The sequence below is a fragment of the Oncorhynchus clarkii genome, chromosome 27 (assembly GCF_045791955.1).
Source record: "Oncorhynchus clarkii lewisi isolate Uvic-CL-2024 chromosome 27, UVic_Ocla_1.0, whole genome shotgun sequence".
In the NCBI taxonomy this organism is placed as follows: domain Eukaryota; kingdom Metazoa; phylum Chordata; class Actinopteri; order Salmoniformes; family Salmonidae; genus Oncorhynchus; species Oncorhynchus clarkii.
The window spans coordinates 27693268-27720532 of NC_092173.1; the positions used below are offsets into that span (position 1 = coordinate 27693268).

At 47.0% G+C, this 27265-nt stretch overlaps 2 protein-coding genes across 2 annotated transcripts in view; one reads left to right on the forward strand and one right to left on the reverse strand.

Moving 5' to 3' along the window:
• Positions 1 to 2815, forward strand: part of LOC139385913 (coiled-coil domain-containing protein 150-like) — a 24158-nt gene extending 21343 nt beyond the window's left edge. The window contains 1 exon segment of the mRNA XM_071131206.1: positions 2453 to 2815. Within this exon segment, the coding sequence (XP_070987307.1) occupies positions 2453 to 2605 (153 nt within the window). The 3' untranslated portion in view covers positions 2606 to 2815.
• On the reverse strand, positions 2628 to 26927 carry LOC139385916 (endothelin-converting enzyme-like 1). Its single transcript, XM_071131208.1, has 17 exons — positions 25719 to 26927; positions 25496 to 25564; positions 25194 to 25304; positions 24981 to 25073; positions 22514 to 22638; positions 9461 to 9683; positions 8174 to 8272; positions 7767 to 7841; positions 7578 to 7681; positions 6843 to 6901; positions 6394 to 6445; positions 5449 to 5516; positions 4991 to 5115; positions 4829 to 4894; positions 4416 to 4511; positions 4243 to 4319; positions 2628 to 4134 (listed from the first exon to the last, which is right to left on the reverse strand). Exons 1-17 carry the CDS (start codon positions 26577 to 26579, stop codon positions 4035 to 4037), a joined length of 2403 nt encoding a protein of 800 aa, XP_070987309.1. The 5' UTR covers positions 26580 to 26927; the 3' UTR covers positions 2628 to 4034.
• Positions 26928 to 27265: the final 338 nt, after the last annotated feature.

A 27265-nucleotide genomic window follows, 5' to 3' on the forward strand; every position in this document is an offset into this window, starting at 1 on the left:
TTCCAGACAGTTACCCAGTGGCTATGGGGATGAGTAAATGAACAGGATGAGAGTGGTGTTGTCTTCCAGACAGTTACCCAGTGGCTATGGGGATGAGTATATGAACAGGGGATGAGAGTGGTGTTGTCTTACAGACAGTTACCCAGTGGCTATGGGGATGCGTATATGAACAGGGGATGAGAGTGGTGTTGTCTTCCAGACAGTTACCCAGTGGCTATGGGGATGAGTATATGAACAGGGGATGAGAGTGGTGTTGTCTTACAGACAGTTACCCAGTGGCTATGGGGATGTGTACTTGAACAGGATGAGAGTGGTGTCTTACAGACAGTTACCCAGTGGCTATGGGGATGTGTATATGAACAGGGGATGAGAGTGGTGTTGTCTTACAGACAGTTACCCAGTGGCTATGGGGATGTGTATCTGAACAGGGGATGAGAGTGGTGTTGTCTTACAGACAGTTACCCAGTGGCTATGGGGATGTGTATATGAACAGGGGATGAGAGTGGTGTTGTCTTACAGACAGTTACCCAGTGGCTATGGGGATGTGTATCTGAACAGGATGAGAGTGGTGTTGTCTTACAGACAGTTACCCAGTGGCTATGGGGATGTGTATATGAACAGGATGAGAGTGGTGTTGTCTTCCAGACAGTTACCCAGTGGCTATGGGGATGTGTACTTGAACAGGATGAGAGTGGTGTTGTCTTACAGACAGTTACCCAGTGGCTATAGGGATGTGTACTTGAACAGGATGAGAGTGGTGTTGTCTTCCAGACAGTTACCCAGTGGCTATGGGGATGTGTACTTGAACAGGATGCGAGTGGTGTTTTCTTACTGACAGTTACCCAGTGGCTATGGGGATGTGTACTTGAACAGGGGATGAGAGTGGTGTCGTCTTCCAGACAGTTACCCAGTGGCTATGGGGATGTGTACTTGAACAGGATGAGAGTGGTGTTGTCTTCCAGACAGTTACCCAGTGGCTATGGGGATGTGTACTTGAACAGGATGAGAGTGGTGTTGTCTTCCAGACAGTTACCCAGTGGCTATGGGGATGTGTACTTGAACAGGATGAGAGTGGTGTTGTCTTACAGACAGTTACCCAGTGGCTATGGGGATGTGTACTTGAACAGGATGAGAGTGGTGTTTTCTTACTGACAGTTACCCAGTGGCTATGGGGATGTGTACTTGAACAGGGGATGAGAGTGGTGTTGTCTTACAGACAGTTACCCAGTGGCTATGGGGATGTGTACTTGAACAGGATGAGAGTGGTGTTGTCTTACTGACAGTTACCCAGTGGCTATGGGGATGTGTATCTGAACAGGATGAGAGTGGTGTTGTCTTACAGACAGTTACCCAGTGGATATGGGGATGTGTACTTGAACAGGATGAGAGTGGTGTTGTCTTCCAGACAGTTACCCAGTGGATATGGGGATGTGTATATGAACAGGATGAGAGTGGTGTTGTCTTCCAGACAGTTACCCAGTGGATATGGGGATGTGTATATGAACAGGATGAGAGTGGTGTTGTCTTCCAGACAGTTACCCAGTGGCTATGGGGATGTGTATCTGAACAGGATGAGAGTGGTGTTGTCTTCCAGACAGTTACCCAGTGGATATGGGGATGTGTATATGAACAGGATGAGAGTGGTGTTGTCTTACAGACAGTTACCCAGTGGCTATGGGGATGTGTATATGAACAGGATGAGAGTGGTGTTGTCTTACAGACAGTTACCCAGTGGCTATGGGGATGTGTATCTGAACAGGGGATGAGAGTGGTGTTGTCTTACAGACAGTTACCCAGTGGCTATGGGGATGTGTATATGAACAGGGGATGAGAGTGGTGTTGTCTTCCAGACAGTTACCCAGTGGCTATGGGGATGTGTATATGAACAGGATGAGAGTGGTGTTGTCTTCCAGACAGTTACCCAGTGGCTATGGGGATGTGTACTTGAACAGGATGAGAGTGGTGTTGTCTTACAGACAGTTACCCAGTGGCTATGGGGATGTGTATATGAACAGGATGAGAGTGGTGTTGTCTTCCAGACAGTTACCCAGTGGCTATGGGGATGTGTATCTGAACAGGATGAGAGTGGTGTTGTCTTCCAGACAGTTACCCAGTGGCTATGGGGATGTGTATCTGAACAGGATGAGAGTGGTGTTGTCTTACAGACAGTTACCCAGTGGCTATGGGGATGTGTATATGAACAGGATGAGAGTGGTGTTGTCTTCCAGACAGTTACCCAGTGGTTATGGGGATGTGTATATGAACAGGATGAGAGTGGTGTTGTCTTCCAGACAGTTACCCAGTGGTTATGGGGATGTGTATATGAACAGGATGAGAGTGGTGTTGTCTTACAGACAGTTACCCAGTGGCTATGGGGATGTGTATCTGAACAGGATGAGAGCGGTTCTGGACGTAGACTTAAAAGTTCTCTATTTTACTCTTCATGCTCCAGACTCGGTGTGATAGCAGGCCTCCAGAACCTCCAGAGTGGGAGAGATGGACATCCACCATGCAACGCTGGGAGACCAAGAGAGAGCTGGCTCGCATTGCAAATGGATACAAACCTGGTGGGATACATGCACTGACACACTCACACACACAATAAGACACGCATACTGTATAGTACACGCACTGGACCAAGGCACATGGAGAAACCAACCCATCACACAATGATCCCTTTTATTTATCCAAAACATTGAACACCAAGAAATATGAGCGAGATGAGAACTGTGATGTCATCCTTTTATCTCAGACTGCACTGTGTAAAGCTGGTTTTGAACATGCTGTTTTCAGAATAAGAACTGTACAATTATAACTTATACAAAGATTATTCTTATTTTTAGATTCTTCATACAAAATTATAATATTACTGTGTACAAATGTTTTTTTGACTGGATTCACAGTTTTGTATGTACAGAAGGTAGATGATTTGTTATGACATTGATCCTTCCTTTGAAAGCTTCTTGGCTGTGCAGGCCAGGGGCATTCAGAGTGAGTATGCGCTGTATCAAGGAAGGCCCTAGAGTTAACATAAACCAATAGGATGGATGATGTTGTTCAACAGGTTCATGCTTCTATCTTAAACACAATCGTCATGCTAAAGAATCCATACTCTGGGGTGTGACAGTGAGACATTGGGAGATTGGAGTCTCCGGTGGATTGAGAAGCATAGTTCACCAAGGTGTGAGGGGTTGATGGTTCAGACAGACTAGTCCATGATGTTCCATCACTATTCTTTGCCACTGGGGACACACTTAGCTACAAATCCTGAGCAAAAGGTCACTATGGATTCAAAACCGTACAAACGCACAGTAACACCATTCCGATGGCGTCCACAAGGCCAGACCGGTAACAACAGTCAAGACGAACAAGGTCTCCACATCGGAGACCACTTCTCTGTTCAGCCACTGGACGGCAGCACAGTGTCCACTATTTACCTCATAGAAAAGACTCCCAAAAACATTGGCAGGCAAAACACTGATCTGAGTGAATGCAGTCCATACTGGCAGTACAATCCCCAATCCCTTCAATATGATTTAATAACGCTCTTTACTACTGTCAACATCTGATGTTTAAGTGATGCAAATAATTAATGAATTGACATGCCAATTCAAAACCAAAAAGGTAATCCCATGACACAAAAAGTAAATCTAAATAAATGATGTGCTTGACTTGGATTGAAATAGGTGCCGGTACTCCTTTTGCGTACAGGAGCTCCACAATACTTTGAGCTAATAATATTCTATAAGAGGAACAGGAGCTGAAGCGGTAGAACATTTGAGGTGCCAGTACTCCGTACCAGTGACCTCCTGCCCAAGTCAAGCACTGGATATGTACATGAGTAGACAGTGAAGTGATCATGGTTTTGCCTGGTGGTGAGGACATTATTTGCTTGCAAATTCTGTGATAAGAGAAAAAGGTAGTCCCAGGATTGAGATGGAAGTGAATCTGAACAGAACACCTCAGACAGATTGGTGAGGAGAGTTGAGGTCACAGGTAAGTTCTAGTTGTTGGTGGGTGGAGGAGTTCAGAGGTCACCATACAGAACACTTGTTAACAGGATGCATGGGGGAACCCTTTGGACAGTGAAACACTCGGGCAAACTCATCAAACTGGGACACGCTGCCAATCACCCTGCAGGGGTGGAGGGGAGAGATAATGGTCCAATCAGAGAGGCGATTCATATTATGTACGGCCTGTGATAGGCTGATGCACATCAGAAAAGTGAGGAAGTGTATGTACCTGTAATGCTCTGGTGCGTGCTTGTCAGTCAGTAGCTGCAGGTATATGGACTGAGACCGTCTCTTCATACACCAGTTCTAATAGGAGACAGTTTGCAGTAAAAAATATCATCTTTACTCCCACTGCAACAACAAAAAGATTCCCAGGCCGAAACAACACTACATAGTTTGTACCTGTGCGAAGGCGATGAAGAGTAGTTGTTCATGTGTGTATTTGAGTCCAGGGAGAGGTCTTTCTGGACCATGTTCTCTGATCCACTTCTGATATGCCTGGAGAGAGTGAAACAGAAATGGATAGAGGTAGAGAGATGAGATTTGAGTTCTGGGTTTACAGACAGCTTGTCATTAGTCCATAGAGACAGTGACCGAGGGCTCTATTCAATGTGATAGAAACTTAAAGATAATTTCCGATTGAGCCAACATAGTGTTTACCATGAATGCATTCTCCTCTAAAGCAGGAACATTTCTTTTAAATGTCAATGATGCGTTAAAGCTGAACTTCCGTAATGCAGATTGAATAGATCCCTGACAGAGAGTAATCAGTCATGATTGACAGCTAGCACAGTCTATTGGAAGATTTCACTCACAAAATAAGACAGTTTAAGGCCTCCCATGTCTGCTATATTCTCCCCCAGGGTCAGACGGCCATTCACCTGCAGACACACAGGGGAAAGATACCATTACAACTCCCATTACAGGTGTGTGTGAGTGTCCAGTAAGCAGTACAACAAGGTATGCTATGCACCCACTTTCTGGTTATAGACGGTGAAGTTGTCGTAGAGTTTGACGATGCACTCTGCTTTCTTCTGAAACTTCTTGTATGACTCCTCCGTCCACCACTGCTTCAGGTTGCCATGGCGATCATACTGTCCCCCTAAGAGTAAGATGACATCACTTAGCATGGGGGTCACTATTTGACCACGCTGAAAGGTACAGTTGGCTATAGCCTTTTACTATGTCTGATTTCATTGGTTGGGATAGGGGGAGGCGGAACTTCCGTACCTTGCAGCATAGTGACAACCCACTTAGATGGGGGGCAAGAGGCTTAAGTTAGGATGACCAATGTGGACAAAGACATGAACCCCTTATTCAGAACTGATATTATACTGACATTACAGTTTTACTACTGTTAGGCTACAATTGTTCATACCCTATTGGATTTGAGGCTTTTCTAGGACACATTTAAGACAAGGGGAAGTTCTCTCACCCCAGTCATCATATCCATGTGTCAACTCATGACCGATGATGGCTCCTATTCCTCCATAGTTCAGAGATCTAGAGGGGGATAGGGGAGGGATGAGTTACTAATCACTTAACATTTGAGGACATCAACATAATGTATATTTATAATAACACAGTATAACACAAACTGATAAACTTCTGTTCAGCCTGCAGTTCTAACCCCCGTCCTGAAGGGGACAGTAGAGTATTACATACATCATAATCTGACCTGTTGACATCATTAATAACTGAAGAGCGTGAGAGTCCTGGCCACCTCTCCTTGACCCGGGTGGGTGAGGAGTGTTTAGTGTAGTCTGGCAGACCATGCAGATGGAGACTGATACGATGCAGGGACGGCCAGAGGCTCGGGGCTATCCACATGGCTAAGTCTGAAAATGACTTTCTGACAGGATGTCGATACCCTGCTGAGAGTTGCCCTCCAAACCTGAATAAAATAACTGTCTGGGTGAGGCTTCATTACCTGGGGCCTGATAGCAGTGCTGGGCTAGCCTCAGTCTATATGGCAGGTTAGGGATACTGTAGTAATAACTGCAGGGAACGGGACCACGCACATCTAATATCATATTCCATTCATCAGTATGCATGGGTGGATGCAGCGGTCGTTTATGTGGAGTGGTGGTGATCACTTCTAATGGAATAAGTATGTGAATAAATAATACCGTGCTGTGAGAGTTGAGGGTTGCAGTATAACTGTGACCATTAACAGAAAGCGGAATGGTTTGGAGGTAGAATACGAGGGGTAATGTAGGAGGAAAGCATTGGTAATGCTGTAGAAGGGTTGTCCTGGAGTGCTACAGTACAGCGGGTGCAGGCTTTCGTTCCAGTCTAGTAGGCCATTAACTAACTCACTTGATACAACTAATCAGTGTCTTAATTAGCAGTTGATTAAAATATTCAGAGTTGTACTCACTGTGGAAAGTCGGGGTCGTACAGGGTGGGCTGAAGGATTCCAGCGGGAAATACTACAAGTAAAGAAAGAGGTGATAGCAGAAGATAGAGGGGTAGGGAGGCAGTGATGCAGTATAAGAGGAGTAGATAGAGGTAGGGTAACCATTAGCTCTTGTGGCTGATGGCTGTGTTTGTCTGGCCCTCTCTGTCCTCTGCTGCCTGCTCTGTAACTCACCATTGATTTTTCTGTGAAGTAAATCCTCGAGGCAGATACACACACCACTAGAGGCCAAGACTGAGGGGAGATGACAGTGTGTGTGGGGGGCTGGTGTAAGTAAGTGAATGCAGAATAAGTGTGTTAGGGCATGTGGGTGCCTCATCACATGGATTGACCAGAAAGAAGAAGAAGGAGTGTGTTATCTTGTATATACTAAGAGCGTTGATGTGCTATGGGATCACACACTGACTCACCCATTTGGTTCTTGTTTGGGAGATGGTAGGCATTGAGGGCCTGAGGGGGAAGGAGCCACCTGAGAGGGAAACAAAGTCAATCAGAGATGTATTAATCATACATTCACTAAACATCTTCAAACAACAAGAGACACAAAGACACTTAAGTGTCACAGGCAATTTGTTTCAAAACGTTTGAGTTTTTTTTAAGGTGAAAATATTCTATAATTAGTCCAATATTGATAATTCCTGTCTGCATAAGAAAACATTCTCTTCGTCATAATCTTTAAATCCAGGCGCATCGATTTGAGGACATTTCCCAAATGAATAACTTTGAAATTCAGAGATGCCCTTGTTCTGGTTGGAAAGACGGATGGCCCTACAGACAGCGGAGAGATGGGCAGACGGGTGGAGGGATGAGGACATGTTTTCTCTGCAGAGGGAGAGATTAATGATGAAAGGAGTATATTTGTGATAGAGGAAGTCATGATTTGGCAGTACTGGGTGGAGGGCTTCAGCTTGTTCGGACAAGCTCAGTTTTGAGTTCTGTCCTAGGAGCACATTTTAAACAGTTACACAAAAGACGAGCTTATGGTTTCTTCAATTTGTAGGTACATCACTTGTATAATTTTCACTTCAATTACTCTTGTCATAAAATGTAAGGTTGTGTGTCAAGAGGTGCATAGAACTTTGAATCTGTGTGTAGTTGTGTTATTGTGAGACTGAACATCTGGAGCAGTTGAAAGCATCACTTACGCGGTCTTGTCCACCTGCTTGTGGATCTTCTTGACAGACATCTTGATGTTAAAATTAATACTGTTGAGGATGTTTTTGAAATAGGTATTTTCATCCACATCAAACTGGAGAACAAATAACAGAGATGGAGAGAGTCAATGAGAGCGAGAGAAAGAGAGAGAGTACGTCTGTGAGTAAAAGTGGTCTCACCCCATACTCCTGGTCTATGAGCTCTGGTTTGAGTAGGAAGTCTGGATAGCCTGTCATCACCATCATATGCTGCAGCTGAGAGAGGGAAGGGAGAAAAGGGTCAGAGAAAAGAGGGGACGAGAGAGTGAAAGAGACTTTGCACATATTGAGCCGACATATCCTTCATAGACCACACACACACACGACCAGCTAATCAAGCAGACTGTTATAATGGGATTACACTGGAGCACTTTTGTTTCAGCAAGTGCTCTAAAAGGATTAAGACTTTACATTCTGAACGTATCAGACAACATACTGAGATAGGGATTTAATAAACCAGTATTAAACTGATCCAGAATAAGACAACCCCTGCTTTCATCCTACGTTGCACTACAGTAGGCCTATTTGAGATAGTGTGGTATCCTGACCTTGGCCCTGGCTGCCTCCTTGGTCACCTCATCCATCCAGTCCAGCTCTTGCAGCCGGAGGTTCAGTGAGTGCTTTATGTCCTCTACCAGCTCCTGTACCTGAGGGAAGAGAATAGGGGTTAGAGGTCAGTTGTTTTTAAGGATTCTATTGGGAATGGGCCAGAGAGATAGCTGTATCAGGTAAGCCCAAAGTCAGATGGACCCTTCTTCTTATTCCCAGGGACTTTTCATAGATCTGAAACTGAAAGGATCGGTTAGCTGTAATATGAAGGAAATTCCTACATACAATGGCTAGGGTTTGGGGGTTGAGGCTATGTTGGCATTGAACACAAGTGAGGGAAAGAGGGGGGAGAAAGGAAGGGGGGAGTGAGAGATGATGAAGAGCTTAAATAAAGATAAGGGTCAGAGGGGTTAGGAATGCCATTGGAAACCACATCCCCTAGAATGAACAAGCTACTATATACAAGCAGACTAGGATAGAGAGGGATAAGGTGTGATGATGGAAGGCTTAGGGTGGGATGGAGAGAGAGGCATTTTCAGTTCTACTTCATATAGAATCACCAGACCATTACAAAAAGAAACAAAGAAAGAGGGACAGAGACAGAAGCTGCCCTGCCTTGGCCCTGCCTTGAGGCAGTGGTGGAAAAAGTACCCATTTATCATACTTGAGTGAAAGTTGATACCTTAATAGAAAATGACTCAAGTGAAAGTCACCCAGTAAAATACTACTTGAGTAAAAGTCTAAAATAATTTGGTTTTAAATGTACTTAAGTATCAAAAGTACATGTAATTGCTAAATACTTATTTTTTACTTTTATATTATATAATATAAAGGTCAAAGTATAAATCATTTCAAATTCCTTATATTAAGCAAACCAGGCATCACTATTTTTTAAATGTAATTATTATTTTTATGGATTGCTAGCTACACACTCATAATTTACAAACAAAGCATTTGTGTATAGTGAGTCTGCCAGATCAGCGGCAGTAGGGATGACCAGGGATGTTCTCCTGATAAGTGTGAATCAGACTATTTTCCTGTCCTGCTAAGCATTCAAAATGTAATGACTACTTTTTGGGTGTTGGAAAATGTATAGAGTAAAAAGTACATTCTTTTCTTAAGAATGTAGTAAAGTAAAAAATGTCTAAAATAGAAAAAGTAAAAAGTGCAGATACCCCAAAAACTACTTAATAAGTACTTTACACCACTGCTGTAAACTACTTAATAAGTACTTTACACCACTGCTGTGAGGAGAGAGTGAGAGACAGAGAGAGAAGCTGCCCCACCTTGGCCCTGCTGTGAGAGGAGAAGTGCTGTTGGACGAAGAGTGCTCCCAGGGCCATGCCGAAGTGTTTGTTGGCCTGGGTGAAACACAGCCTCCCCAGCTCCAGTTGACGCTCCGTACCGTCAATCTCCCGGGAAAACTCATGGATGGTGCTCCGGAACGCCGTGGACAGGTGTTCACTGAGAGCTGCTACAATCCGCCACAGCATGTAGTTATGGAGAACCCTGGCAAGAGAGATCGAGAGAGGAGGGGGGAACGATGACTTTTTCAGTTTTTAACAAGGCTTTATTGTATAATTAAGGAGTGCCCCTTCAAAGATTCAATGTGGAATCTTCCGGAAAAAGATGAATGCAAAAAATATAGGAGAAGGGTAAAGACAGAAAAGGTGGGCAAAGAGAGAGGGGGAGTACAGCAAAGGAGATACAAGCAGGTTAGAGGAGAGAGACAGAGTATGGGCGGGGGGAAGAGAGGAGATACAAGCAGGTTAGAGGAGAGAGACAGAGTATGGGCGGGGGGGAAGAGAGGAGTGATGGATAGAAAATGAAGAGAAAGGAGATACAAGCAGGTTAGAGGAGAGACACAGAGTATGGGCGGGGGGAAGAGAGGAGTGATGGATAGAAAATGAAGACAAAGGAGATAGGAGATACAAGCAGGTTAGAGGAGAGACACAGAGTATGGGCGGGGGGAAGAGAGGAGTGATGGATAGAAAATGAAGACAAAGGAGATACAAGCAGGTTAGAGGAGAGAGACAGAGTATGGGCGGGGGGAAGAGAGGAGAGATGGATACAAGCAGGTTAGAGGAGAGACACAGAGTATGGGCGGGGGGAAGAGAGGAGTGATGGATAGAAAATGAAGAGAAAGGAGATACAAGCAGGTTAGAGGAGAGAGACAGAGTATGGGCGGGGGGAAGAGAGGAGAGATGGATAGAAAATGAAGAGAAAGGAGATACAAGCAGGTTAGAGGAGAGAGACAGAGTATGGGTGGGGGGAAGAGAGGAGTGATGGATAGAAAATAAGAGAAAGGAGATACAAGCAGGTTAGAGGAGAGAGACAGAGTATGGGCGGGGGGAAGAGAGGAGTGATGGACAAGCAGGTTAGAGGAGAGAGACAGAGTATGGGCGGGGGGAAGAGAGGAGATACAAGCAGGTTAGAGGAGAGAGACAGAGTATGGGCGGGGGGAAGAGAGGAGTGATGGATAGAAAATGAAGAGAAAGGAGATACAAGCAGGTTAGAGGAGAGAGACAGAGTATGGGCGGGGGGAAGAGAGGAGATATAAGCAGGTTAGAGGAGAGACACAGAGTATGGGCGGGGGGAAGAGAAGAGTGATGGATAGAAAATGAAGAGAAAGGAGATACAAGCAGGTTAGAGGAGAGAGACAGAGTATGGGCGGGGGGAAGAGAGGAGATACAAGCAGGTTAGAGGAGAGAGACAGAGTATGGGCGGGGGGAAGAGAGGAGTGATGGATAGAAAATGAAGAGAAAGGAGATACAAGCAGGTTAGAGGAGAGAGACAGAGTATGGGCGGGGGGAAGAGAGGAGAGATGGATAGAAAGGGGGGCATAAAGGAAGGGTCCAAGAGTGACTCAGACGAGTAGAAGTAAAAAATATATTTCATTCATGTATTCAAACAGTATTTTCCCTTCACAGTAATGTAAAGTTGTGCTTAATGAGTTGAGGGGTCCCACAGAGTGAACATATCCATTCTGCCCTCAGGACAAGTGGCCCTGTCTCCAACTGCGAGACTCCGTTCCACGTTGTTTTCTGTTTTTATTTTTGATGCGTGCACTGCATATTAAATCAAAGCAGTCCAAGTGTCTCGCCAACAAAGCACTTCTGAAGTGAAATTAATTGAGAAGAGGGGAAGTTCAAGAGAAAGAGAGAAAGGAGGAAGAGGAAGACTGAGACAATGTCTGTTCTTTTATACCTCTAATAATCAGTACAGATCAATGTGTTGTTGTTGCAGCTTCGCTTGGTTTTGTGTTTGAGTTTGTTTACTCTGTTGAATAAAACACCTGTTTTATTCATTTGTTGTAGATGTGTGTGAAAATCTAATCCCATATGGAGTTGTTGTGTGAGGTGGTAGGTAGCTTTAGGAGACCTGGGAGATTAGACAGAAATGAAAAGGCTTTAGTTAAATGTATTCTAATGATAAAACAATAGCCCTGAATCATCATGGGATGGGAATAAAAAAACACTAGAAGACTGGATTGTAATGCTCATTGTTAAGATAAAATACATTGTCCCTCCAGAATACTTGCAGATATTACCCTCTGTAATAATGGTCCTACAGCTCCTACCCACAGTCTAAACACACACACACACTCTTCCCCTTGAGACGAGCGTGAGTGATAGTGACAGATGGATGAGCAGAGAGGAAGGTGGGAATAAGAGGGAGAGGAGGAGAGGTTGTAAAGAGACACTGGTGTTGTCATTACTGTTTCAGCCTCATTGGACACCAGCTCATCTGGTTAATGGGATTGGATGCAGTTGTCTGGGTCTTGTCAATAGAACCCAGCAACATGGGCCTTACACACACTGCCAGAGGGAGGGTGGGGGGGAAAGAGGAAGTGAGGGTGGGTGGGGGAGAATGAGGGTGGGTGGGTGGGGGAGAAGGAGGGAGGGAGGGTGTGTGGGGAGGGGGTGAAGGGGGAGGGTGGGTGGGGGAGAAGGAGGGAGGGTGGGTGGGGGAGAAGGAGGGTGGGTGGGTGGGTGGGTGGGGGAGCTGGAGGGAGGGAGGGTGTGTGGGGGAGGGGGAGAAGGAGGGAGGGTGGGTGGGGGAGAAGGAGGGAGGGGGGGTGGGTGGGGGGAGAGGGTCGGGGGGGCTGGGTGGGATGAAGTGGGGAAAGAGATGGGACGGCACAGGGTTTGCAAACAATTAGAGAAATTAATTGAGGGTGACAGAAAGATGAGACCCACACAAAGGTCTTGTAAAAAGTGTGTGTGGTTTTTATTCTCCCTCTGACTACGACACACAGGGGCCAAAGCTCCACATAAATCTTGACTGTCTGAATGACAGGAGGGGGACACAGGAGGGGAACACAAGAGGGGCACACGTACTGTTCTGTTTTTGTTTCTTTCTCTGTCTGACACCATTTTGCCTCTCAGCAGGTAGAGAAGCTCAGTGAGTGCCCACTGCGAGAACAGACTGACTGACACCCTTTTGCCTATAAGCAGGTACAGAAACTCAGTGAGTGCCCACTGTGAGAACAGACTTTGTGTGTATCTATGAGTGAGTGTATATTTTACTTATTTATTTTATTTATTTAACCTTTATTTAACTAGGCAAGTCAGTTAAGAACAAATTCTTATTTACAATGACAGACTACTAAAAGGCAAAAGGCTTCCTGCTGGGACAGGGGTTTAAAAATAATAATACAAAATATTTATACACTACCGTTCAAAAGATTGGGGTCAATTGGGGTCACAAGAAAAGCAACATTTTTTGTCCATTAAAATAACATCAAATTGATCAGAAATGTTTTATTTATTTATTTTTATTTCACCTTTATTTAACCAGGTAGGCTAGTTGAGAACACCTTTATTTAACCAGGTAGGCTAGTTGAGAACACCTTTATTTAACCAGGTAGGCTAGTTGAGAACAAGTTCTCATTTGCAACTGCGACTTGGCCAAGATAAAGCAAAGCAGTGTGACACAGACAACAACACAGAGTTACACATGGAGTAAACAATAAACAAGCCAATGACACAGTAGAAAAAAGAAAGTCTATATTCAGTGTGTGTAAAAGGCATGAGGAGGTAGGCAATAAATAGGCCATAGGAGTGAATAATTACAATTTAGCAGATTAACACTGGAGTGATAAATGATGTGATGTGCAAGAACAGTATGGGGATGAGGTAGGTAGATTGGGTGGGCTATTTACAGATGGACTATGTACAGCTGCAGTGATCGGTTAGCTGCTCAGATAGTTGATGTTTAAAGTTGGTGAGGGAAATAAAAGTCTACAACTTCAGTGATTTTTGCAATTCGTTCCAGTCACTGGCAGCAGAGAACTGGAAGGAAAGGTGGCCAAACGAGGTGTTGGCTTTGGGGATGATGAGTGAGATATACCTGCTGGAACGTGTGCTACGGGTGGGTGTTGTTATCGTGACCAGTGAACTGAGATAAGTCTGGCGACGAATATGCAGCGAGGGCCAGCCGACTAGAGCATACAGGTCACAGCGGTGGGTGTTTTAAGGGGATTTGGTAACAAAACGGATGGCACTGTGATAGACTGCATCCAGTTTGCTGAGTAGAGTATTTGAAGGTATTTTGTAGATGACATCGCCGAAGTCGAGGATCGGTAGGATAGTCAGTTTTACCAGGGTAAGTTTGGCGGCATGAGTGAAGGAGGCTTTGTTGCGAAATAGAAAGCCGATTCTTGATTTGATTTTGGATTGGAGATGTTTAATATGAGTCTGGAAGGAGAGTTTACAGTCTAGCCAGACACCTAGGTACTTATAGTTGTCTACATATTCTAGGTCAGAACCGTCCAGGGTAGTGATGCTATTCGGGCGGGCGGGTGCGGGCAGCGAACGGTTGAAAAGCATGCATTTGGTTTTACTAGCGTTTAAGAGCAGTTGAAGGCCACGGAAGGAGTGTTTTATCGCATTGAAGCTCGTTTGGAGGTTAGTTAGCACAATGTCCAAGGAAGGGCCAGAAGTATACAGAATGGTGTCGTCTGCGTAGAAGTGGATCAGGTAATCGCCCGCAGCAAGAGCGACATCATTGATATATACAGAGAAAAGAGTCAGCCCGAGAATTGAACCCTGTGGTACCCCCATAGAGACTGCCAGTGGTCCGGACAACAGGCCCTCCGATTTGACACACTGAACTCCGTCTGCAAAGTAGTTGGTGAACCAGGCGAGGCAGTCATTAGAAAAACCAAGGCTATAGAGTCTGCCGATAAGAATACAGTGATTGACAGTCGAAAGCCTTGGCCAGGTCGATGAAGACAGTACTGTCTTTTATCGATGGCGGTTATGATATCGTTTAGTATCTTGAGCGTGGCTGAGGTGCACCCGTGACTGGCTCGGAAACCGGATTGCACAGCGGAGAAGGTACGGTGGGATTTGAAATGGTCGGTGATCTGTTTATTAACTTGGCTTTCGAAGACTTTAGATAGGCAGGGCAGGATGGACATAGGTCTGTAACAGTTTGGGTCTAGGGTGTCACCCCCTTTGAAGAGGAGGATGACCGCGGCAGCTTTCCAATCTTTAGGGATCTCGGACGATACGAAAGAGAGGTTGAACAAGCTGGTAATAGGGGTTGCAACAATGGCGGCAGATAGTTTTAGAAAGAGAGTGTCCAGATTGTCTAGCCCAGCTGATTTGTACGGGTTCAGGTTTTGCAGCTCTTTCAGAACATCTGCTGTCTGGATTTGGGTGAAGGAAAAGCTGGGGAGGCTTGGGCGGGTATCTGCGTGGGGGGGCGGAGCTGTTGGCCGGGGTAGGAGTAGCCAGGAGGAAGGCATGGCCTGCTGTTGAGAAATTTGATTATCATGGATTTATCAGTGGTGACTGTGTTACCTAGCCTCAGTGCAGTGGGCAGCTGGGAGGAGGTGCTCTTGTTCTCCATGGACTTTACAGTGTCCCAAAACTTTTTGGAGTTAGAGCTACAGGATGCAAATTTCTGCTTGGAAAAGCTAATCTTTGCTTTCCTGACTGACTGCGTGTATTGGTTCCTGACTTCCATGAACAGTTGAACATCGCGGGGACTATTCAATGCTATTGCAGTCCGCCACAGGATGTTTTTGTGCTGGTCTAGGGCAGTCAGGTCTGGAGTGAACCAAGGGCATGCTTATCTAAGATGGTGAGGAAATTACCTTTAAAGAATGACCAGGCATCCTCGACTGACAGAATGAGGTCAATATCCTTTCAGAATACCCTGGCCAGGTCGATTAGAAAGGCCTGGTCGCAGAAGTGTTTTGACCGCGGACCCATAGCGGAGACAGCCAATGAGGCAGTGATCGCTGAGATCCTGATTGAAAACAGCAGAGGTATATTTGGAGGGCAAGTTGGTCAGGATAATGTCTATGAGGGTGCCTATGTTTACGGATTTAGGGTTGTACCTGGTGGGTTCCTTGATGATTTGTGTGAGATTGAGGGCATCTAGCTTAAATTGTAGGACTGCCAGGGTGTTAAGCATATCCCAGTTTAGGTCACCTAACAGAACGAACTCTGAAGCTAGATGGGTGGGCGATCAATTCCCAAATGGTGTCCAGGGCACAGCTGGGAGCGGAGGGGAGGTCGATAGCAGGTGGCAACAGTGAGAGACTTATTTCTGGAGAGGTTCATTTTTAAAATGAGAAGTTCAAACTGTTTGGGTATAGACCTGGAACGCATGACAGAACTTTGCAGGCTCTCTCTGCAGTAGATTGCAACCCATCCCCCTTTGGCAGTTCTATCTTGACGGAAAATGTTGTAGTTGGGTATGGAAATCTCAGAATTGTTGGAGGCCTTCCTAAGTCAGGATTCAGACACGGCAAGGACGTCAGGGTTGGTGGAGTGTGCTAAAGCAGTGAGTAAAACAAACTTAGGGAGGAGGCTTCTGATGTTGACATGCATGAAACCAAGGCTTTTTCGATCACAGAAGTCAACAAACGAGGGTGCCTGGGGACACGCAGGGCCTTGGTTTACCTCCACATCACTCGAGGAACAGAGGAGGAGTAGGATGAGGGTACGGCTAAAGGCTATCAAAACTGGCCGCCTAGAGCGTTGGGGACAATAGATTCAGGGCATAATGTGGTAGAATAGATTCAGGGCATAATGTGCAGATGGGTATGGTGGGGTGCGGGTACAGCAGAGGTTAGCCCAGGCACTGAGTGATGATAAGAGAGGTTGTATCTCTGGATAAGCTGGTTGTAATGGGTAAGGTCACCGCATGTGTGGGAGGTGGGACAAAGGAGGTATCAAAGGTATAATGAGTGGAACTAGGGGCTCCATTGTAAACTAACCTAAACTACAGTATACAAGGCATATTGACATATGAGAGAGACATACAGCGAGGCATAAAGTAATCACAGGTGTTTATTTGGAGAGATAGCTAAAACAACAACGGGTGAGACAACAACAGCTAATCAGCTTAAACAACAACAGGTAAAATAGCGATGAATGGGCAGAGAGGGTCAGTTAACTACACACAGGGCCTGAGTTCGTGGCTGGGGTCGACAGATAAACAAAAAAATAAACAGAATGGAGTACCGTGATTAATGGACAGTCCAGCAGGCATCAGCTATGTAGCCAAGTGATCATAGGGTCCAGTGAACAGCAATAGATGGAACAGGGAAGCCGCGGGGTAGTTGTTACTACGCTAGCACGCGGGAGACACAGCGTTTAAAGTTAGTAACCCGGGGCTAGTAGAAGCGTCTGCTCCGATGTCCGACGGAGACCGGTTGAAGGCACAGCGGATGGAGTATTCGTCGGCAGACCAGTCGTTGTGGTGTGGCGGTGCTCCGTGTCGACTAAGGATCCAAGCCAGATGGCGAAAGAGGTATTGTAGTTGTAGTAATTTAGTTTTCTAGCCGGGAGATGCGCCTGGCTTACGGCTAACTGGTGCTAGCTTCGGGGCAGGGGCATTGGCCACTATAGCCACTCGGTAGCAGCGGTGATCCGGTGCCAAGGTCCAGAGCTTACGGCAAGGATCCGGTGGAGTAGTGTGTTCTAGCCGTGTTTGAGTGGAGTCCGGGTGAACAACTGAGTAGGTCGGGAGGTGGGCCTCAGGGATAACTTCGGTACTGGGTAACTCGGTGGGTGCTAGCTAGCTGTGAAGATCAGGAGTAATGGTCCAGGGATTACGGCAGGAATCCGGTGTTGTAGTGGAGAGACAGTCTGTTACTGGTAGGCTGGCGAGCATTATCCAGGCAAAAAAAAGGGTCTGGTATCTGTGCAGAAGGTATTGGCCGCTAGCAGTGGCTAACAATGACTAAATAGCTTGTAGCTAATTAGCTTCTGATGGCTAGGTGTTTCTTGCTATAAGGTCTAAAAATTTAAAATAATAGCTGTTCCGCATCACATTGGGTGAGGCAGGTTACCTGAAAGTATAATTGAACTAAAATGGAGAAGAGATTGAAAATAAATTGAAATATACACAAAAAAGACAAAAAATACAAAAGTACACGAGAGGACGAACAAAACACGTCTGCACTGCTACGCCATCTTGGAAATCTGACATTGTAGACATTGTTAATGTTGTGAATGACTATGGTAGCTGGAAGTGGCTGATTTTTTTATGGAATATCTACATAGGCGTACAGAGGCCCATTATCAGAAACCATCACTCCTGTGTTCCAATGGCACGTTGTGTTAGCTGATCCAAGTTTATGATTTTAAAAGGCTAATTGATCATTACAAAACCCTTTTGCAATTATGTTAGCACAGCTGAAAACTGGCCTTCTTTAGACTAGTTGAGTATCTGGAGATTAGAATTTGTGGGTTCGATTACAGGCTCGAAATGGCCAGAAACAAAAAACTTTCTTCTGAAACTCATCAGTCTATTTTTGTTCTGAGAAATTAAGGCTATTCCATGCGAGAAATTGCCAAGAAACTGAAGATACCGTACAACGCTGTGTACTACTCCCTTCACAGAACAGCGCAAACTGGCCCTACCCAGAATATAAAGATGAGTGTGAGGCCCCGGTGCACAACTGAGCAAGAGGACAAGTACATTAGTGTGTCTAGTTTGAGAAACAGACGCCTCACAAGTCCTCAACTGGCAGCTTCATTAAATAGTACCCGCAAAACACCAGTCGCAACGTCAACAGTGAAGAGGCGACTCCGGTCCTCTGTCCAGTGTCTGCATTCTTTTTGCCCATCTTTTATTTTTATTGGCCAGTCTGAGATATGGCTTTTTCTTTGTAACTCTGCCTAGAAGGCCAGCATCCGGAGTCATCTCTTCACCCAGGGATGTGTGTGCTTTGTGGACCTTTAACAGAATGTGACTGGCCGAACGGGTGTTGTATGTGGAGGATGAGGGCTGCAGTAAATATCACAGATAGAGGGGAGTGAGGCCTAAGAGGGTTTTTTAAATAAGCATTAACCAGGGGGTCTTGCAACAGGTATACAGAGATTACCAGTTTACAGAGGAGTATAGAGTGCAGTGATGTGTCCTATAAGGAGCATTGGTGGCAAATCTGATGGCCGAATGGTAAAGAACATCTAGCCGCCCGAGAGCACCCTTACCTGCCAATCTATAAATTACATCTCCATAATCTAGCATGGGTAGGATGGTCATCTGAATCAGGGTTAGTTTGGCAGCTGGGGTGAAAGAGGACCGATTACGATAGAGGAAACCAAGTCTAGATTTAACTTTAGCCTGCAGCTTTGATATGTTCTGAGAGAAGGACAGTGTACCGTCTAGCCATACTCCCAAGTACTTGTATGAGGTAACTACCTCAAGCTCTAAACCCTCAGAGGTAGAGAAAGCTTGTTGGACACTAAGAAAGCTTTGTTGTAGAGCGTTTAACACAAAATCTGGGGAGTGGCCAGCTGAGTATAAGACTGTATCACCTGCATATAAATGGATGTGAGAGCTTCCTACTGCCTGAGCTATGTTGTTGATGTAAATTGAGAAGAGCATGGGGCCTAGGATGGAGCCTTGGGGTACTCCCTTGGTGACAGGCTGTGGCTGAGACAGCAGATGTTCTGACTTTATACATGTGTGTGTCTGTCCGCCCACTCTCTCCAGGCAGTTTGTGGTGGTGTGTTAGTGGCAGTAACCCATGGGGAGGCCCCACCCCAGCGTGTTTAGAGTCCAGATGAAGGCCTGTTTCTGGGCTGCATTATTGACCTCCCAGGGCCTCAGCTCTGCTGCTCCATAAAGCAGGCAGACATATGGTTGGCCTTTGTCAAACCCCTCTGTCACTGCCTCACCCCCTGTTGGGCCCAAATGGGACTGTTTGTGTCCCAAATAGGTGTATGTGTCCCTCTGTCTGTGTGTGTGTCTGTGTGTGTGTGTGTGTGTGTGTGTGTGTGTGTGTGTGTGTGTGTGTGTGTGTGTGCGTGTGTGTGTGTGTGTGTGTTTATATCGATGGGATTGCTCTCATGTAGGTGTGAATGTTCGGTTGTGTGTGTGTGTTGTGGGGGTTGGGGGGGGGGGGGGGGTGAGATCCCATACTGAGAAGCACAGGGGCATTTCACGTCAGTTGTGCAAATGAACAAGTGGTGCACAGTGGGTGGCGGTAGGAACAGAGTCTGCCACACCCAGTGGTGTGTGTGTGTTGTGTGTGTGTGAGGGAGGGAGGGAGGGAGAGCGGAAACAGCGACCCTAACCTTTGATTAAACACAGATAATGGACTCAGCAGGAGTGATTCAGAGAGACAGAGAAACAGAGAGAACAGGGGAGAGAGAGAGAGGTAGGGAAAAAGAGAACAGAGGAAAGGGAGAGAGAGAACTGAGAACAGCCACAGGATGATAGAGAGAGGTATGAAAGATAAATGATAGATAAATGAGATAGCGATGAGAGAGAAGCAGCAAGAGAGACCGTAGGAAAGATGACGAGGGAAGAGAGATGCAGCAACGGAGGGAAAAACAGAGTGGAGGAGCGAGACTGGAAAAAGAGAGAGAGAGGACAGATTGAAAAAGAACAGACAGTAAAAAGAGGGAAGCAGGAGAAGGAGAAAACAGAGAGAGGAGGGAACATGAAAAGAGGTGTTTATTACTGAAATCACCAGGAGGGAGAGAGAGATGGTGAAAGAAAGAGAAGTAGAGAAAAGAAGGGAAAAACAACAAAAGAAGACACAGAAAATCTCCGGAGCCTCCAGGGGATTGGCTGTAATGCTGGTTGTCACCATGGCGATGATAATAAGGGTGATTATAGCAAAGAGCATTATGATAAGATTATTATTACATTATCTGATATTAGATAACATGCCATTTTATGAGAGCACTCACCCCATTGTGTGTCTCTTTTCTCATTTCAAAGAACATCTCACTCAAGAACTGATATATCAGAAAGAAGGAGAAAAGGAGATAAGAGCGGGAGAGCTGGAGGGAGAGAGAAAGGGAAGGGGTATGAAGGATAGGGAGGGAGGGAGGGAGGGAGGGAAGGGGTAGGGAGGGGAGGGAGGGAGGGAGGGAGGGAGGGAAGGGGTATGAAGGATGAGGGAGGGAGGGAGGGAGGGAGGGAGGGAGGGAGGGAGGGAGGGAGGGAGGGAGGGAGAGAGAGAAAGGGAAGGGGTATGAAGGATGAGGGAGGGAGGGAGGGAGGGAGGGAGTTGAGGTGTAGAGTATTGAAAAAGAAGAGAAAAAAGCTAAACAGACAGACATCAATTGAAATGAATTGTAATTATATGAACTGAGAGCCAGTCAGCTACAGACTGGCAGACAGACAGGTGTGAACTGTAGAGTATAACACCAGTTAGTATTGGAGAGCTGTCAGAAACAGGCACCCTGACTCCCACTAGCCTCCACAGCCACCTCTGGAGTCTGTCAACAGCTGTCTTTGACAGCACAACACTATGTGTGTGTCGAGGTAGGGGGTCCAGATCGATACTAATCATCCACAGTAGAGTTCACCCACCAGTGATACACTCAAAAACAAATGTATACACACTATGACACTTCAATATGACACAATGTATAGAAACAGCCCACACAAATGAATTTAGCAACTCTTACAAAAATGCTTACACATACTAAACTCAAGCATCTGGATTTTTCATTCAACTCTCTAACCTTTACATTATTCCTCTGTCTCTCATCCACCCTCCTCCCTCCTTTCATTCACCCTCCTCCCTCCTCTCATCCACCCTCCTCCCTCCTCTCATCCACCCTCCTCCCTCCTCTCATCCACCCTCCTCCCTCCTCTCATCCACCCTCCTCCCTCCTCTCATTCACCCTCCTCCCTCCTCTCATTCACCCTCCTCCCTCCTCCTCTCATTCACCCTTGTCCTCTCTTTCACCCTCCTCCCTCCTCTCATCCAACCTCCTCCCTCCTCTCATTCACCCTCCTCCCTCCTCTCATTCACCCTCCTCCCTCCTCTCATTCACCCTCCTCCCTCCTCTCATTCACCCTCCTCCCTCCTCTCATCCACCCTCCTCCCTCCTCTCATCCACCCTCCTCCCTCCTCTCATCCACCCTCCTCCCTCCTCTCATTCACCCTCCTCTCATTCACCCTCCTCCTTCCTCTCATCCACCCTCCTCCCTCCTCTCATTCACCCTCCTCCCTCCTCTCATTCACCCTCCTCCCTCCTCTCATTCACCCTCCTCCCTCCTCTCCTCCCTCCTCTCATTCACCCTCCTTCCTCCTCTCATCCACCCTCCTCTCATCCACCCTCCTCCCTCCTCTCATCCACCCTCCTCCCTCCTCTCATTCACCCTCCTCCCTCCTCTCATTCACCCTCCTCCCTCCTCCTCTCATTCACCCTTGTCCTCTCTTTCACCCTCCTCCCTCCTCTCCTCCCTCCTCTCATTCACCCTCCTTCCTCCTCTCATCCACCCTCCTCTCATCCACCCTCCTCCCTCCTCTCATCCACCCTCCTCCCTCCTCTCATTCACCCTCCTCCCTCCTCTCATTCACCCTCCTCCCTCCTCCTCTCATTCACCCTTGTCCTCTCTTTCACCCTCCTCCCTCCTCTCATCCAACCTCCTCCCATTCACCCTCCTCCCTCCTCTCATTCACCCTCCTCCCTCCTCTCATTCACCCTCCTCCCTCCTCTCATTCACCCTCCTCCCTCCTCTCATTCACCCTCCTCCCTCCTCTCATTCACCCTCCTCCCTCCTCTCATTCACCCTCCTCCCTCCTCTCATTCACCCTCCTCCCTCCTCTCATCCACCCTCCTCCCTCCTCTCATCCACCCTCCTCTCATTCACCCTCCTCTCATTCACCCTCCTCCCTCCTCTCATTCACCCTCCTCCCTCCTCTCATTCACCCTCCTCCCTCCTCTCCTCCCTCCTCTCATTCACCCTCCTCCCTCCTCTCATTCACCCTCCTCTCATCCACCCTCCCCCCATCCACCATCCTCCCTCCTCTCATCCACCCTCCTCCTCCTCCTTCCTCTCATCCACCCTTCTCCTCCCCCTCCCTCCCTCTCCTCCTCCTCCCACCCTCCCTTTCTCACCTTTTGGAGGTGGTCTTGATGATCTCGGAGACTTTCTCCATGTAGTCAGTAGCCAACACCACGATCTCTTCATCCTCAGAGAAGTTATCATGGAAAATTCTGTCCAACAAACGTTTCCAATGCAGCTGAAGAGGAGAGGGCAGAAAGAGGAGAGGAGAGGAAGAGGGCAGGAAGAGGAGAGGAAGGGGGAGAGGAGAGGACAGGAAGAGGAGAGGAGAGGAAGGGGGAGAGGGCAGGAAGAGGAGAGGAAGGGGGAGAGGAAGAGGAGAGAGCAGGAAGAGGAGAGGAGAGGAAGGGGGAGAGGAGAGGAAGGGGGAGAGGAAGAGGAGAGGGCAGGGAGAGGAGAGGAAGGGGGAGAGGAGAGGAAGAGGAGAGCAGAGGAAGGGGGAGAGGGCGGGAAGAGGAGAGGAGAGGAAGGGGAAGAGGAGAGGAGAGGAAGGGAGAGGAGTGGAGGGAGAGGAGAGGAGAGGTTTTAGGTTTTAACAAGTGTGAGAGAATTTTGTTTGTGCTTTTCTAATAACCAATTCAATTGTGTTCATGCAAGTGACCGATTGATTGTGTCTGCAAGGAATCCTCACTATCAGTATAAGCAATTTGGCAGTAAGCCCAGAACATTGCTTTGAGGACCAAAAAGGGTGTCTCAGTTTCAAGGTCTCAGTTTGGAAATAAGAAGCCTTGTGAGGTATTGGTTGGCTACATGCAGGAACCAAACGTTAATGATGAATTAATTATGAATAATGAATCATGTAAATTATGCAAATATAATTTGTCTGTGTAAGCAGTATATAACAGAACTAACAGGACTGCCCCGGCGGATCTCCTGACCGACGTGTACTACTTGGTTTCATTAAGTTTGTTGGAACCTCTCCAGCTTGCTGATAAAAAATAATTGTATTGAATTTTTTATTTAACCTTTATTTAACACGGCAAGTCAGTTAGTAATAAATTCTTATTTACAACGACAGCCTACCAAAAGGCAAAAGGCCTCCTGCGGGGATGGGGGCTGGGATTAAAATTTTAAATATAGAACAAAACACACATCACAACAAGAGAAACACCACAACACTACATAAAGAGAGACCGAAGGCAACAACATAGCATGGCAGCAACACATGAAAATGCACCATGGTAGCAACACAACATGACAACAACATGGTACAGTAGCAACACATGACAGCACAAAACATGGTACAAACATTATTTGGCACAGACAACAACACAAAGGGCAAAAAGTTAGAGACAACAATACATCACGCAAAGCAGCAACAACTGTCAGTAAGAGTGTCCATGATTGAGTCTTTGAATGAAGAGATGGAGATGGTCCCCGGTGGGGAATTTCCACAACACAAGATAAGAAAACAGGATTGTTGTCACCCTGCTCTGATGAAAGGGGGATTCTAACAAACCTTTATTCTACCAGTAAGGAAAGTGCAAATGCTGCCTCCACAATGTCAAAGTTATATAGAGGATAACAAGAAGGTAAAGCCATAAAAGAAACCCTGCTCATAATTTAGGTCATCCACAACACAAAGTTCCTCTTTAACTACTGACCATACAGCATCCCTGTAATCCCAAATTGTCTCATAATCTCCTACTATTATTAACAAGCAATAGTGGGGTAGCAGAAAAGAGAGAGTGAAAGAGGGAGAGAGATAAATCAGTATGAACGTAATTGACATCCCCCTATTTGACCATGTCTGTCTGTCTGAATGTGTTCTGATAGGATCTTAATTTAAACCAGTTTGCTACAGCAGGAAAATAATCTCTCTCACTCTCCATTTGCACCTCTTTAGTAATCTCTTTCGCATTTCATTCATTCTTTCTTTCTTTTTCTCTCATGTTTCTTTCTCTCGTTTTATCAGTGATGCTAGTGAAGCTCACTTCATTCATCTCTCTCTCTGTCCATGTCCATTCCCCCATTCACTCCCCTCCCTTCTTCTCCAATCAGAAGTGATGGAGCAGCTCTGAATTCTCCATCAGTTTCCTGCTGCTGTCCAAGTCACCTTACGGCTCCCCCCCCCCTCTCCTCCCTCTTTCTCTACCCCCCCCAGTCCCTCTTTTCCCCAGATTCATCCCATATGCCCCACATCAGTCCCCCCCCGTCCTCCTTCTGAAGACCCCCGTCGACCCCTATTTATCCCGTCCTCTCCCTTCCTCTACCCTCTTTCTCCTTCCTTCCGTAGCCCCCCGTTGCTTTCCTTCTATCCCCGGAAGGCGGACAGCTTCGCTGAGCCACGGAGGCGTGGGTATGAGAGGTTCACGGGGCCTAGAATGGCCCCCCGCCTTACACACACACTTCACACACTTCACAATGCTCTGCTGGAGATCAGCTCTTAATCCATCACACTTCTGCCCACACACACAACACAGATGTGTGTGTGTGTGTGTGTGTGTGTGTGTGTGTGTGTGTGTGTGTGTGTGTGTGTGTGTGTGTGTGTGTGTGTGTGTGTGTGTGTGTGGTACTCACACTAGGAGCGATGCGCTGTAGTTGTCTCAGGGTGATGCGGTTGTACATAGTGTTGATGTCCTTCCTCTGTTCATCATACTCAGACACAGTAATCTGAAACAGAGGGGGAAAAACATTACAACTGAACACACACGCATATAGACATGCACACACACACACACACATATAGACATGCACACACACAAATACACACACACACACACACACACTTACGTTGGCTAGGAGTGTTTCCAGCTGTAGGATCTCTTTGGACTTCTGAGTGGCATTGTGAGCCCCCAGCATGCTTAGCAGACGCTCCATCAGGGCCTTGTAAGCCGCCAGGATCTGTCCATGACATCATCATTAATGGTCAATGGACAGCAGTGTGACATGTGGCAGAGTAGACAGGATAACAAAGGGAACAGAGATGACAGGAACAAACAGGTGGATGGATGGAGAAGAAAGGAATTGGTCGATAAATGAACAGATGGAGAGATGGAGTGGTGGATAGAAAGAGGGAGGGGGTAATCCTTTACCTTCACACTGTCCTCATCCTGCCCCAGGTACAGAGTCCTCTCAGGAAGTGTGAGCCCCTCCTGATCAATCTACAAATACACACATACGATCACAGTCAAGGGAACACATATGGACATGTGTAATTAACACAGACATGTAAGTAAACAGATGGTATATCAGTCAGATGGTAAACAGTAAGGTGCTCACACACGCAGAGAGACACTCTGACAGAGACACTCTTACCCTGATAGCGTTGCGTGAGGAGTTCTTATCGTCCACGTTGACAGTCAGAGAGAAGAAGACCGCAGTGCTGTACACCCCCTGGGTCCTATAGAGCAACTCGTTAAAGTCTGGTCTGGCTGGTGCAGTACTGCTCTCCCACCCCGCACCACCAGAGGGCACTCCAACCAGGTCCCACCCGCCACAGCTGTCAATCACCTCCGTCATGGGTCCCGACCCCAGCTTGTCAATCTCCTGGATGTTCACACAGGAGCGGTAGAACTCTTTCACCTTGCGTTCCGCCGAGTCCACGGTGTGCCGGTGCACTGGCTCCAGCAGGAGACGTTGTAGCTTCTCCTCGTTGTGCTCTCCGATGGCGGTGATGATGCCATAGCTCAGCTTGTCCTCTGGGATGCCATGGCGCTGTAGCCAGCCGCCACAGGCAAAGCTGTAGAAATCCTGGCAGGGCTGGATGGTGGGGTCGATGTTGGCCTGGATGAAGCGTGCGGCGCGGACTAACGAGCGTTTCTTCTGGCAGTCCTGTCTGCAGTGCGCCTCTTGCTGGAAGTCCAGGGAGATGTATTTGAGTGCCAGCATGCTGCCCAGGATGACACACATCCCCACAGCAAACACCAGAGCAGAGAGCAGGCAGATCTCCCTGCGGCTCCAACGAGGAAGTCCCTGTCCTCTGTTGATGCCACTCAGGTCCCGACACCGATCACTGGCCCCGCCCCCTTTGCCCCGGCCACGCCCAATATTTCGGTCTAGGCTCCCGCCCAAGTGCAGGCTCATGCCATTGCTAAGGGTGCCGCTGCTATAGCGACCACCATACTTGACCTCCTGGAACTCATCATAGTGGGCTGTGAGGGAGTATGTCTTCTCCATGGCAACGAGAGTTGATTAGAGTTACGTTGTTGAAAAAAAGAGACTGATAGAGGGAGTGGTGGAAGGTGGTAGAGAGAAGAGTCTTTCAGATGGCCATGTCCCTTCAGGCCTGATATGGGCGAGGGCACCCACTAGAGGGCTAAAGGGGTAACGCAGCCCAAATGCCCTGGGCTCTCCTAAACACACTGCCTCTTGTATGTCTCCTCTGCTGCCCTTACCTTTACAGAGTTAGGGAACACTGTGGCTTTCTCTCTGTTTCTCTGTCAGTGTATCTCTGCGTCTTGGTCTCTCTTTCCCTTTTGCCCTGTCTTCCTCTCTTCCTTTTCACCCAGTGGAGCCTCAGCCTGTCTGTCAATAGAAAAGGAGGAGAGGAAGAGGGAGGGAGGGAGTGGATGAGACAGAAGATGGAATCCATGATTACAGCACTGAGATAAGACAAAGGGTTTTGTCTCTTTTGAGATGCTCTTCTTTCAGTCTGTCGTTCTTTCCTAAAGTTCTTTGGATTGATTTCTGACACCCATCCATCAGGGAGATGATTTCGCTCTGTGACTCATGACTTTGGATGGATCGATAGGGAGTAGGGGAGGCGAAAGGGAGGAAGATGGAGAGAGAGGATGAGGAGAGGAGAGAGGGAGGGAGAGAGAGAGGATGGGGGGAGTGTGCAAAGGGAGGGGAGAGGGGTAAGA